Here is a 12,726-nt window from a genome sequence, read left to right on the forward strand (position 1 = left end):
TGTTTTCTTTCAAAAGCGGCAAATGGAAAAGTGACATGGAGGCTGCTCTTGTCTGTTTTACTTATTCTCTGCCTCAGGGTTTTATATTCTGTCTGGACCAGTGCTGTTATTTTCCTCAAGGGTTCACAAGGCCACGCTCTTTCATTTCAACAGAAAATTGTTTCCCAGGATTTCAATCTTTGGCTGCTAGATATGACAAAACACAATATCAAGAACACTTATGTTTCTTATTTGCCATTCTTTCAAGGCATAAATAAAAGATCAGTATAAATTTAAGTCAAGTCGAACAGACTGTACAAGTAAGAAATAAACATTTTATAGAGCTTGTGACTCAAAACAAGCCTTGCTGTATTCTCCCATTCATGACTGAATAACCTCAGCTTCACTGACCACTCCATCATTTGTCATCCTTGAAAATCAATTAGTGGCGATGTGATAGCACATCGTTGATGGGATCCCTCTGCTGAACAGACAAACAGAGCTTTAGAAAGCCAAAAGTGATGTACTCACTTTGGTGGGGTTTTTTCTGTTCACATCCACATAGTGTTTATGTAGTGATATCTGATAACATTTATGATAGCTCCCAGTAGGCTGTATGAAATAAATCATCTTCTGATAGGAAAGAAAAGTCAGGTTGACCATAGAATATGTCAAAGTAACAGCCAGAACTCCATTCCTTTCCTGCAGAAAAGTAACATTTATTGTTCGAAGATTGTAGAAAGCATATAGATGAAAACGCAAAAGGGTAATACATCTTTTCTCTTAATTGATACCATTAAGTGAGTTTTGAAAGATACTTCTTAACTGGCAAAAACAATGCATTTCAAAAAGAAAAAGATAAAAGTGGGAAAAGACAAATGAGGTAGCAGTACTAGATGAAATCCATGTACAGATCTAAAAAGTAAATGGCATCAGACTAGATGTGTGTGTAATTAAACCAGCTACTTTTGACAGAAATCATCTATTTAAAATATATTTTAAAAAAATATAGCAAATATGAAAAACTATTCTGGAGTAAAAATCTGTATATTTTCTGTAAATTTTATATAGTTTATTACACAAAATGATTTCACAGACAAAACCTACAAGTATGTATCATTGTGTTAAACAAAGCAATGTGTAGTGAGGTCCTCAACCAAAAGGCCCTCAACTGTGATGATTTAAACATTTGATCTACATCTCAGTTGCTGGTAACCGTTCAAACGTCCTATTGATAGGCTGATTCTACCCCCTCCCCCCCTCCCATGAATGTCAGGGGTCAAGCTGAGATGGAGTGCGCTGGAATCAGGTGCTACTGTCCTGCTGACAGTGATGCATTGCCACACTCAGGGGGTCATGTCTCTGTAAACATGCATTATCAAAACCCAAAGACAAATGTGGGAGGATAACCTAAGAGCCAGTGTGCAGGAGTGAAAAACAAAAATGTGTGTGTTTGTCAGTGGGGGCAACATGTGTAGAGATAGTTCTCTTGTTGCAAATGAAGAGGGTCAAGCAATCAAGCTGGGTTGGGCTTGCGTGTCAGTCCCATTATCTAACACTGTCTGAAATGATCAATGAGATAAAATAAAATGATCACAAGCCAAAATAGACCAGCTAATGAAAATGGACTGTGTTTTAACAGATTCCCTTCAATGTCCTTCCATATCAGGATAGCTGGAACACAGATAGGAAAGAGAGTAAGCAATAAAGCAGCCCACTAACAGCCCTAACAACCAATTTCTTTAGAGGACACATGCTTTTTCCTCTCTAGAAATGCAGGTTCAGTTAAGTATTCAGCTGGGCAGTGTCACTGACCCCTAATCTCTCACAACAAACCACACATCTTTTAACAAGCTTAACATTTCCCCTTGTGCAAAGTTAATAAGGTGATATCTACAACAGGGCACAACAAAATGTATACAAAAGCCACTTGAACATTAAAATCATAAAGTCTTTTGAAGATTGTACTTGTGCTCTAGTTAAATCTAGACGACTTAAAAAAAAAAAAAAAATAAACCTTAAGGGCATATTTAAAACTAGTTTTATTTGTGAAAATGCAGCACAAAAAAATTCATATGTTGCAATTAAATAATTCTATTTATTCTTTACAAATCTCAAATAGAACACCACATACATACAGTACACAATACTGCTCTATGTTCAGATTCTATAAGTAAATAAATAGCTGTGGATTTCTTTTAATGACTAGCTTAATATGTGTAAACATGAAACTCATCTCACTGCAGGTACGTAGAAAACTATATAACCTACTACATACCTTCAAAAACGACACTGTAAATTGTAAACATCCGTAAATATCACAACTGAGCAAAAGTTTTGTAATATCGTATGGTGAAACAAGTTAATACATTCAGTTATAAACAGTACTCATGCATTTCTCCTTTTTTTAAATGGAGGACCACTGAGAAGGTATTCTCCTTAAAGAAAAACACTTTAAATTCACGACAGACAGAAGTGCATTCTTAACAGACGTAAACGGTCAAACTGTTGCTGATTTAATTCAACATAAAAAAAAAAATATCTATATACACCTGAAAACCAACACTTGATATGCATTTCTCTCTTTCAACTTCCATATTCTAGTTTAAAAAAAAAAAAAAAAAAAAAGGAAAATAATAAATGTATAGGTAAACTAGGCTAAATCAAAGCTATAAACTTTTAAGATACTCAAACCACACAACTTTTCAGAGGGACTAGGCACATTCACAGATATTCTTTATTCCACCTCCATAGCAGACACATCTTGTTCATTGTCCGATTTGTCAGCAAGGTCCGAGAGAGTGGTGACTGGTTCTACAGGTACTGAATTCTCTGCTTGGTTTTCTGCCGGATGCTCACTTGACTTTTCTTCCTCTACAGGACCAATGGACTCAGATTTATCCTCTGCTAAACAAAACAACAAGTGATGCATATTAAGATTATGTAGTTAAATAAACAGCGAGACCTCGAAATCTCTACAGAAAAGAGGGGACCCCTCAACATACAATGCATAACTGTGGGAGATCATAAAAAGATCCAAAACCTTTGAGTCACAGAGTAGATCTGCTTTCAGATTCAACAGCAGCACAAAGTAAAGTGACTTTAGAGGCAATGATCTAAGGAGAATTATTTACCACATGATACAATTTTCTCACTGTAAAAGTAAAAGGATGGGCACAGGCTAAGCAACACAACACAGACTCATAGATCAAGGAGTGCTTTATCCAGTTATTAAAACTATTCAATTGTAATGTCTGTGTACTCAAACAGTACAAAGAAGGGGACAGATAGCACTTTTCTTGGTGAGTGCTAAATAAGTGCTAAACTGCCCTGCGATGTAGCAGTTTGAAAAGATGCGGCTGGCTGGCTTCAGTTGTTAGCCTTCACAGTCCCTGGTTGGCACTTGTTGTATGATATGGGAGAGTTGGCTGGTGGGAGAAAAGAGGTGACTCGGCTATGGAGAAATGATGGAAAAGATTTCAAATTCAAATAAAATGTATTTATATTTTAGCATTTTTGTGTATTTAAAAACATTTTTAGACCAATTATTTTATATAGGAAAATGACAAAATTGATATTACTGGAGGGGTTGGCAAATTATACTCCTGAGGCAAAAGATACTTACAGACCAGTATTACTTTTTTTCTCTGAAGATATAATCCATTTACAGTCAATTTCAGAAAACTCCATCATGGTTTGGTAGTCTCCACCAGGTAGCTGAGAGACTGTTAATAAGCACCATTTCCTTTTTACCTCCTTGTACAGGATGAGCAAAACAAAAATAACCTCTATAATCTCTTTCCATATTTTGGCCATTTGGCATTTCAGTTGCTGTGACTATGGGGGAGGGAGGGGGGAAGAGAAAAAAAAAAAAAAAAACTTATGGCCCTTTTTAAAGCTATTTTGCACCTTCTGTTTTCCGAAGTTCCCCTATTTAGGCTTACATAAATATTTACATTACATTAAGGACATTTAACGAATAACCTTATGCCAAGGTTCTCATACTTATCTCTTTTATATAGGCTACATTACTGCTGCTGGGATTAAAACCTCAAACTTCCAATCAGCAATGTTCTATCTAATGTTCTTTCTGAGCTTACTTGCAGAATTTTACTCAAAGATTGATAAATGTAAACCTTTCTAGGCAATCATTAGTATTATGTAGCTAGCTGCTGACCAATGTGATGCTACCAATTTTACATTAATTTACATTCATTTGGTGGACATAATATATACCTGTACAAATATGTACTTTTTCAATTTAGTGATGTCAAAAACGTAACCAGAAAGCCAATTAGGATGCCTGAGATTGAAACAAAAGTAGTACGAATAGCGGACATAGACAAAACATAACGTTATGCTGTGACTATGTGACCAGTACCTTGAGAAGAAGTGGATGCATTTTGGTCTGTCTCCATAGCAACAGCAGATGGTCCTAGGTTTATCTTGGCTTCACTAAATTCAGGTAGATGTGGAGCCTGGGGGCGTGTCTTCCGGGCAGGATTCAGGAAGTAGCAGTAAGCACATCTAAATGCTGAAAAAGAGCAGCCATAACACACTGCTCATTCCAATTAACCATCGGCAAATTGATGTATATTATGGACATAATGCAAATTATGGACATGCATATAAAAAATAATTATAAATAAACTGTCAAATGTATGTGTGTGAACATGTACTTGTTTGTCATATTTAATCTGTTACTGCATGCAAAATGCTAAACTTGAAACACTAGAGAAGGCCCATTTATGAGGTCCATAATATACAGAGCTGCCAAGTGTCAGAGAGGAATAAAAACAACAAGTTTGATGAAGACGGACATGTTTTTTCATGTCCCTCTAAATCTTACCAATATATTCAAATTCCTCCTTTAATGCCATGCCATTATGAGAGAGACACTGCTGGCATACTAGGGCATATCTGCAAAAAAAAGGAAACAAGGATATGAATTTATTAAAGCAGCTCTACTGACAAAACACTTGCTCACTGTAGAACAACCAATTCGGTAATTAAAGACCAATTCATGTTTTCAACATGACTTATTGTGTTGTAAGGTACTTTTTACAAAAAGCCATAAAAACTAATCAAAAATACCAGTTGATTAATTTTGCATGCATGAATCATTACAAAAAGGACTGGCTAGCACGTGTTGAAAAGAAAGTCAGTCAGAACTTTCAATTATGAGAATCCAGATTAGTTTAGAGTACAACATAAAAATCCCTTTTTACTTGTCATTTATGCACAGTAACTGCTAAAAGCACCCTGCACTGAGAGCAAGACAATTATTACTTATTACAAGGAGTTAAATTATAAAAAAAATAATAATAATTATAAAATGTAGAAATTTCAGATTTTCAATGAGGTGATATCCGAAGATGGACTGTCCTAAAGACAAATAGCCAGGAATCTTTAATCTTGTCATTTGACTGAAGCAACCTCAGATCTGCTGTTTACAGAGGCTTTACAGTGGGCACAATGCATTATGAGTGCATTGCTTTATGCACTTCTCTTCTTACCCCAATGTGAGGTGAGTTTGTTGCCTTTACAGCTGATAAAGTAAATGCAAACTATTACAACTGTGTAAATTAAAGTGGTAAACCAATGGTATCTATTTACTTCTTAAATGTCTGTGTAAACAGAAATACGCAAGCCCCCACAAACCATGGCAAATGTTTGTGGGAAAAATATTCACTACCAATCCCATGAGTAGTTACTAAATTACTTTACCAGTGGCATAAAGTTAAGTTTGGCTCAAGTTGTGTCATCTCTTAAACAACCCATTTTTCAATATGATCAACTGCTTCAATGACCGTTGCATAAAATCTTAAGCACACATTGAAATGCCAATTTCCTGTGCTGCTGCATTTGTAATGCAAAAAATATTGCCAAAGGTTTAATATTCTGGATATTTACCTATTCTGGGGGCCATCACCTACTAGGTATTCAACAAGCTTGTCCAAAGTTCCTCTATTTCGAGGGAGTACAGGCCGTGGCAGGGGTGGGCCAGGAGGATGCATTCCTGTGGGCACATACAAAAATGGTTACAAGCAAACCATCCAAGAATAAACATGCAGGGCTTTCAGACCAGTTTACAGATAGACCTGCAGTCCTCTGCAGCAGGCAGGTGGCCATGATAAATAGATGGCAGTGACAGATTTTAATAATGACTCAGAAATAATCCTCCCTATAGATAACTGCAAACCTGCTGTGATCCTCATCTCTAATTAATATAATTTAACATGAAGAGCGATCATAGTGAGATGACTGGTCATTTCTACCAGACTTGGCAAAGTCTTGATATCCTGCTGCTTATTAATTTACAAGCATATGGAATCTCTGTGGTGACTTTCACATCAAATTGCTTTTACTAGCAAATCCTTACAAAAATTATTTTGCTTGGATGGGTTCACCCTCAAGTACTGATGACAATTCTCTTCCCGCATTAAGGGAGAAGGAAAGAAAGAAAAAAAAAGGGAAAAAAAGTATATTTCTGTTAGAAAACTGTCAATCACCTCTAGCAGATAATGACAATAATAACAACGAGGAATAAATCACACACTGTAATTCTGTACAATGCTGTTTTCTTACAAAAAAAATGACTTTTTACGGCCTATCTAAACCTTATTTAAATAAACAGTTTAAATATACAGTTTTTGGAACCCAGACTTCAACCTGTCTTGCAACAAGTACCCGGTTACATTCCAAGTCTAAAATTTGGCATGTGCATGCTGATGTTCATGTTAACTTCATTTCTCTCTTTTTTTTTTGATACTGCATGCTTTTAAGCATAAAAAGCTTTAATGAGATGTTCTTATTAAGGTGGCCAAGGAGTGTAGACATATTTTAATTAAACAATTTAATAGAAAGGAAATCATGTATTCAAAGAATTTTGATGCTGTTTCATAGATTCAGTTTGTCCAACTTAACCTAATGATTTTATTAAAAAGAGTAAACCCAAAAAGTGCACATCACTCACCCACACCAGGGGCTGGGGAACCTGTAGGGGTAGCATTTCTCCTCAGCAGGATATGGTGCTGGGCAGAAGTAGACAGGTTCCTCTCTGGAGGTCCACCAGGTGCTGAGATCAGGGCAGCAGTGGCAGTTGGGCCAGGAGGAGGACGTGCTACTACTGCTAGGTGTGGAGTCACAGGAACAGGAGGGCGAGGAGTCATATGCCTCTGACGAAGCTCTGAGAAATAAGAAGAAGAAAGGACCAAAGAGTGTGCTTATTGAAGCAGACAACCAAAAAAATTTTGTTTACAATCGTAGTACATGTGTTGTCTCCTAACCTTGACCTTGCCTAGGAGTTACAGAGGGTCCGATCGGTGTAGCATCCAGCTCCTGCAAAAACCAAGAACCTGATTCCAAATTCTTCAGGTAATCCAATATATTTGCAATCTGTTGATTCTGCTTGAATACTTACAATTTTTTTCTTAGAATCTGGATCAAACCGCTCTAATATCAATTTGGCATTTTTGTAGGTTTCTGTTTCCATAACTTGCTCAAGCTAGAAAGTATATATAAAATATTCAATCTATTAATAACGTGCAAGGCATGTAAAGCACAATAATCTCACTGTCAATCTCATTGACAGAAGTAGAAATTGATTCCTAGTAATGTAAAAGGGACTAGAAATGTGCTGCTGATGCAGTTGCTGGTAAGAAAAGCTTCTGGCAGTTTTTACATTTTGCTCTATTAAACTTCATTTTAAAACTCATTTTAGAAAAAGAGCAAATCGTGTTAATTATTTAGAATAAATGAAAAGAATAATTACAAGATCTATTCTGATAATGGAGAGTGTAAAAATCTATCAACTGTAATTATTGAAAGTTATTACACATGACAACAGATGACAAGCAATTTCTCAGATTTATTTCCTCCCAGCACTAAACACTATTAATTTTAAGACAAGCCGTTGGCCAAGCATTTTACCAAGTCAAGTCTGTGCAATTAACCATTGTCTGCATTGATTTTAGATTATTTATTTGAAGAAGAGTTCTCTCTATTTACTAAGAGCAGAAGCTTAATAACTACACAGAAAAGGGATCCTCTTGTTTTAGCATTAGCATGGTGTTAGCCCACTGTCAAAAGTAAAGCTGAATGGCCTACAAGGGCAAATCCAGCACATTAGCATTTAAGGTTAACGCTCACATTACAGGTGCAAAGATGTCTGACATTTCTGAGAAGGTGTGCACTCTAGTTTGACCCCTCACAAAATAACTAGATTTTAAATGTTCTACACAGGTATGAAAGTGCAAGGAGCAATGGCCTCCCTGGCCAAATAGACCACAATTAATCATCAGAATGCACAATTCAGAAACAATAGACAATCCAGAGGAATACTTACTATTTTCTTTTTTTCAGATTTCAATTCTTCTAATTTTTCAACTGAAACAAAGTATTGTTACAGTAGAAAATAAAATTAAAATGACTAAATTTGAAGTGGGTGACATGTTAAAATATTTAAGAACCATGTGAACTGATGTAATTATTTTACCATTTCTTTCTGTTCTTCTTGTATATAACATAATCAACAGTTTTCTCAGAAGCCATACACTGTGGATGGAAAAATATATACTTATAAGCATTATCAGGATACACATTATAAATGTTTAAAAGTTAACAAAATGAAAAACAATCCATCCCATTTGCTGATATAAAAAAAGATACAATCAATCTATAAAATGGACAAATAAATGTAAACAAGTTTTAAAGTAACCAGATCAGATCACATCATTCAGAAAGGCAAAACCTGAGCAAAAAAAAGAAAAGAAAAAAAAGCAGCATGCATTTCTTTTGCATTTGATAGTAAATGCATAAAAATAAGCTATAAACAGCAAGGAACCATTTCTAAAACTAAAACCAACAGGGGCTACAAAACTTTACTTGAATGTATTTTGGGGTCTTCGTACATGAATGCAAAACATTTGTGTGTTTTACATACACATAAAACACACTGTACATACATAAGAGAGAGAGAAATTAAGATATACTTACAGCAGTGGAAATATTAAAAATGGTGAAGCCAATATTAGTTTCCCCATTAGCTGTTCAGGGATGTACCACATATAAACAACAATGCAGGCTAACAGGTACAGAATGACTGAATATAGAAGCAATCTGTAGACCCATAATTTCAATTGTTTCTGATTCTTTTCTCTGTGCTCCTCAAGGATATGGATATCCTAAAAAAAAATAATAATAATAATAAATAAAAAAAGAAATGTGGGGGGGGGGGGGGGTGATGTGTATAATAATTATTAAAGCGATGTACAGCACTCGAGCAGATCAGTACTGCAGAATCTACAATCTTTCCTGCTCTCTTATAAATCATTTTTAAATATTTGTCAATTATTCATAACACATTTCAACAGACATCTTAATGTACATAATTTCTGTGAAGCTGATTCACCAAAGTACGCCATTAAAAGCACTATACAAATAAAACTGAATTGAATACTTGAATTGTACATAATCTCTGAATTACAAAGACCCATAAAAAAAGAAAAAAAGAACTGTAAACATCAAATGTAACACATTGTCTGTTTGATGTGTGGGCACCATGTTGTGACTACTCTGACTATGGCATCCTTTGCGTGAAATACATGTTAAAAAAAGAAAAGAATAATATAATTTACTATTTGCTTGTATCACATACGCCAAGATACTGATACCATGACTAGAATTAGACCTATAACAGCACTTAACTGAAGCTAAAATATTAAGTGATATCAAATTTTCATATTGCAGAAGCAGTAGTGGGGTAATACTGAATATCAGCAATGCTGTGATTTGACATGGGCTCAAAGCCCCAGACTTTTTCAGCTAACTTTTACACGACAGTTCTATAAACGAGAAAATAAGTGATTTGTTATACATAATATGGCAAATGTCAACGTTTGTTTTTACAAATTGATCCCTTAGAAGACTCACTTTAAAGCCAAGTTGCATCTGGTGAAATTATCTTGCCTTCTTTATTTATTTTTTTAAGCTTCAACTGACAAGATTTCTTATTTTAGTTTGAAATTTTAATTCTTGAAAGGTATTGTTTGTCATGTAGCAAGCACATATTGCATACATTGTAAACACAGACAAGTGGCAAACAGCAGACAGCAAACATTTGCAACCAGCAAAAGATACCAGTCTGGTTATATTAAATATAAGAATTTTTGGAAAGCCAGCCTTCCAATCAATTTAGTAGGCCTAAATTAATTGTTGCATAATATGGCTTGAGCTTTTCAGTAGTGAATTAATTTATTGTAATGGATTTTGGCCATTTAAAATGCTAATTCAAACAGTCTTAAAGATTATCGTAAGTGGTTTTAAATAACCTCGTTCCAAAGAAATACAAGAACGATCCCAAAGAGTGTGAGCCAAAGAAGTGCTCTGAAAAGAGCAAAGGCAAACACAGCCACACATGTCTATCAGTCTAATAATAACTGCAAGGTTAATTCTGCCAGTGTCTATTGAGTATTGTAGTTAACTGTATAGTTCTGCAAGATCATATCTCCCTCCATGTAGGAAAATCTTTTACAGAAATTTGAGCTATTCATATTTTACGTACAGATAGACGTTGTATCAGTGATATTTCTCTAAAATTAATGAGCTCTGTGGACTTAGAGGTAGATTACTTCTTACCTTGTCAAGGCCTTCCAACACCTCCACAGTTGTTGGCTTGGTCTGAAATACAAGTCAGACTATTATGCTAAGTCTGTATAAAGGTAAGAGACAAATTATACATTTCATAAAAAAAATCTAGCAGATAAACTTTCAAATTAATTTTTAAAAATCCAGTTATGTGCTTGCCTGCTTTCTAGTTCTTTGACATTTTGTTACTAGTTACTAGATATATCAACAGTAATATGTAGTCATTTAAAAAATATATATGTATACACATACATACACACACACACAGTACTGTGCCAAATGTTTTAAAAAAAAAAAAAACATTAGGTTTTTTTTTTGTTTCCATCTAAAAATGGGTCTGTCTTGTACTATATTTTTTTCATTACCACCATGCATATATTCTCCTATAATGTTACTTATCAATTTAAGTTATATATGGAAATACTGAATGATTTTGTACATAATTATGCAGACATGATACATAAAATTGGTACAGCATAAATATATGGTGCCTAAGACTTCTGCACAGTACTGTGTGTGTTATATATATATATTATATAAATTTAATATATAAATAATATTCATTAAACATACATATAGTACATACCCGCCAACGAGAAAACAAAGCTCCCATGTTAGGAGCAAATTCACACTTCTACTCTCTCCCGGTTTACTGCTGTTAAACGACTGAAAGTTATCACACAAGGGGAAAAAAAATGAAGTTACAAATTGGTCCTTGACAACCATGCAACAGGTCATAATAATACAAAAAAGTTTCAGACATAAATGTTAATGGTTGTGGATAAATCACTCTGATGATGAGTCCATATACACCATTAGAAACATTTAGAATTATTTATAATTATATCTAATGGTTTATACAGACTTCCCTTTACAGAGTGATTTATTCAAACTATTTAAAAATATTTAGAATTATTTATTCTTAACTTGACTACCAGTGCAGTGTGTTCAAGTACCCAAAATACCAGTGATGTTTAGTCTGTAAACCTGACACCTGATGACCCTCTCTATTTTAAACCGCAGTGCACACGAGTGATTAGTAATCTGCTTAAATATCGTTCATAGCTAACCTCCCACAACAAACATCTAGGGGATTTCTAGTTAAGTAGGCTGTGTTTAACTGAACTTTTTTTTTTATAAACGTACAGCTCCATGTTTAAACCAACAAGAAAAGTTTGCTCATTTTTCTACGTATAACTTCACTGTTCCAATCAGTCCAGCCTCCCCTGTCCATTCAGACATTTTCACTTTCATAGACAACCCGTTAACCTTTCACACAAGAATGTATTTTTTTAGAAATAAATATTACATTAAACATATAAACTATGAGGGTGATATAAACGTGGCAACGGATGAAAATCATTTTCGGAGTCGTTTTTTTTAAGTTGCGAGAATACTGTGGACTAAAACGACTTCGCATGTATTCAGTATCACCACAATTTCAATATATGCGAAAATCTAATTTAGAGAGTTGACGTGTTTAAGTTAAAAAGCCAGGTTAACTGTCTGTATGAGCTAAAACAAATAACCTTGTGCACAAGCCAAACAAAGTAACACAAGTACATAAAGCAGCCTAACGGCGGTACCTTTTCCGCTACTATAGCAAGAAAGTAAGCTCTGCAGTGTCTCTACAGCGAAAAGCAACCAAAGAAAACAAAGAAAAAAGTTTTCAGTAAGCACTTTACCGCACAAACATCAGCCAAGAGTAACAAGAGTAACTTGTTTAATATACGTCAGCGAATACCCATAATTCCCTGCGCTAGTCGACGGCGTCGTTTGGGTCGTCACGTGATATGAACTTCCCCAAAGAGAAGAAAAAAATAAAGTGTTCTGCTGGGTTTCATTTCCTTCTAAGAACTGATATTGAAGCTCAAATGCGTGGAGGTTTTATTATTTTTTTTTTTTTTTTACTCATGATTACTGTTCTAAAGACAAACACTGATCAGACATAACATAATCATTAAAAGATGAAGTAAATAGCATTTATTATTGATCTTGTTAGGGTGGCACCTGTTGGTTGGGAGGGATATATTAGGTAGCAAGTGAACATTTTGTCCCTGAAGCTGATATCTTGGAAGCAGGAAAATGAGCAAGAGTAAG

The 12,726-nt window shown here is 34.9% G+C and overlaps 1 protein-coding gene across 5 annotated transcripts; it reads right to left on the minus strand.

Annotated features, from left to right (window-relative positions):
- Positions 1-1,217: 1,217 nt before the first annotated feature.
- On the minus strand, positions 1,218-12,381 carry lnpa (limb and neural patterns a). Of its 5 annotated transcripts, XR_008360547.1 has the most exons (14): positions 12,213-12,359; positions 11,213-11,292; positions 10,618-10,659; positions 8,977-9,164; positions 8,477-8,535; positions 8,327-8,367; positions 7,403-7,486; positions 7,269-7,320; positions 6,956-7,168; positions 5,893-5,998; positions 4,829-4,899; positions 4,361-4,513; positions 3,605-3,816; positions 2,897-3,407 (listed from the first exon to the last, which is right to left on the minus strand). XR_008360547.1 is itself a non-coding variant. In XM_053497230.1 (13 exons), the coding sequence occupies exons 2-13, from the start codon at positions 11,237-11,239 to the stop codon at positions 2,717-2,719; spliced, it is 1,206 nt and encodes a 401-aa protein (XP_053353205.1). In that variant the 5' UTR covers positions 11,240-11,292; positions 12,312-12,381; the 3' UTR covers positions 1,218-2,716. The 5 variants fall into 5 exon arrangements, 4 of the variants coding, with proteins under 4 accessions (XP_053353205.1, XP_053353204.1, XP_053353206.1 ...); XM_053497230.1 differs by lacking the exons at positions 2,897-3,407; positions 3,605-3,816 and adding an exon at positions 1,218-2,886 and having other exon boundaries at positions 12,312-12,381; XM_053497229.1 differs by lacking the exons at positions 2,897-3,407; positions 3,605-3,816 and adding an exon at positions 1,219-2,886.
- Positions 12,382-12,726: the final 345 nt, after the last annotated feature.

The sequence above is a fragment of the Clarias gariepinus genome, chromosome 5, assembly GCF_024256425.1.
Source record: "Clarias gariepinus isolate MV-2021 ecotype Netherlands chromosome 5, CGAR_prim_01v2, whole genome shotgun sequence".
Lineage (NCBI taxonomy): Eukaryota > Metazoa > Chordata > Actinopteri > Siluriformes > Clariidae > Clarias > Clarias gariepinus.

Coding starts and splice junctions, on each gene's coding strand:
- lnpa (XM_053497230.1), bottom strand. CDS start 11,239: ATGGGAGCTTTGTTTTCTCGTTGGCGG. Junction 9,165..10,617: donor TGTTGGAAGGCCTTGACAAG/GTAAGAAGTAAT, acceptor ATTTTTTTTTAG/GATATCCATATCCTTGAGGA. Junction 2,887..4,360: donor TGCATCCACTTCTTCTCAAG/GTACTGGTCACA, acceptor TGTTTTGTTTAG/CAGAGGATAAATCTGAGTCC.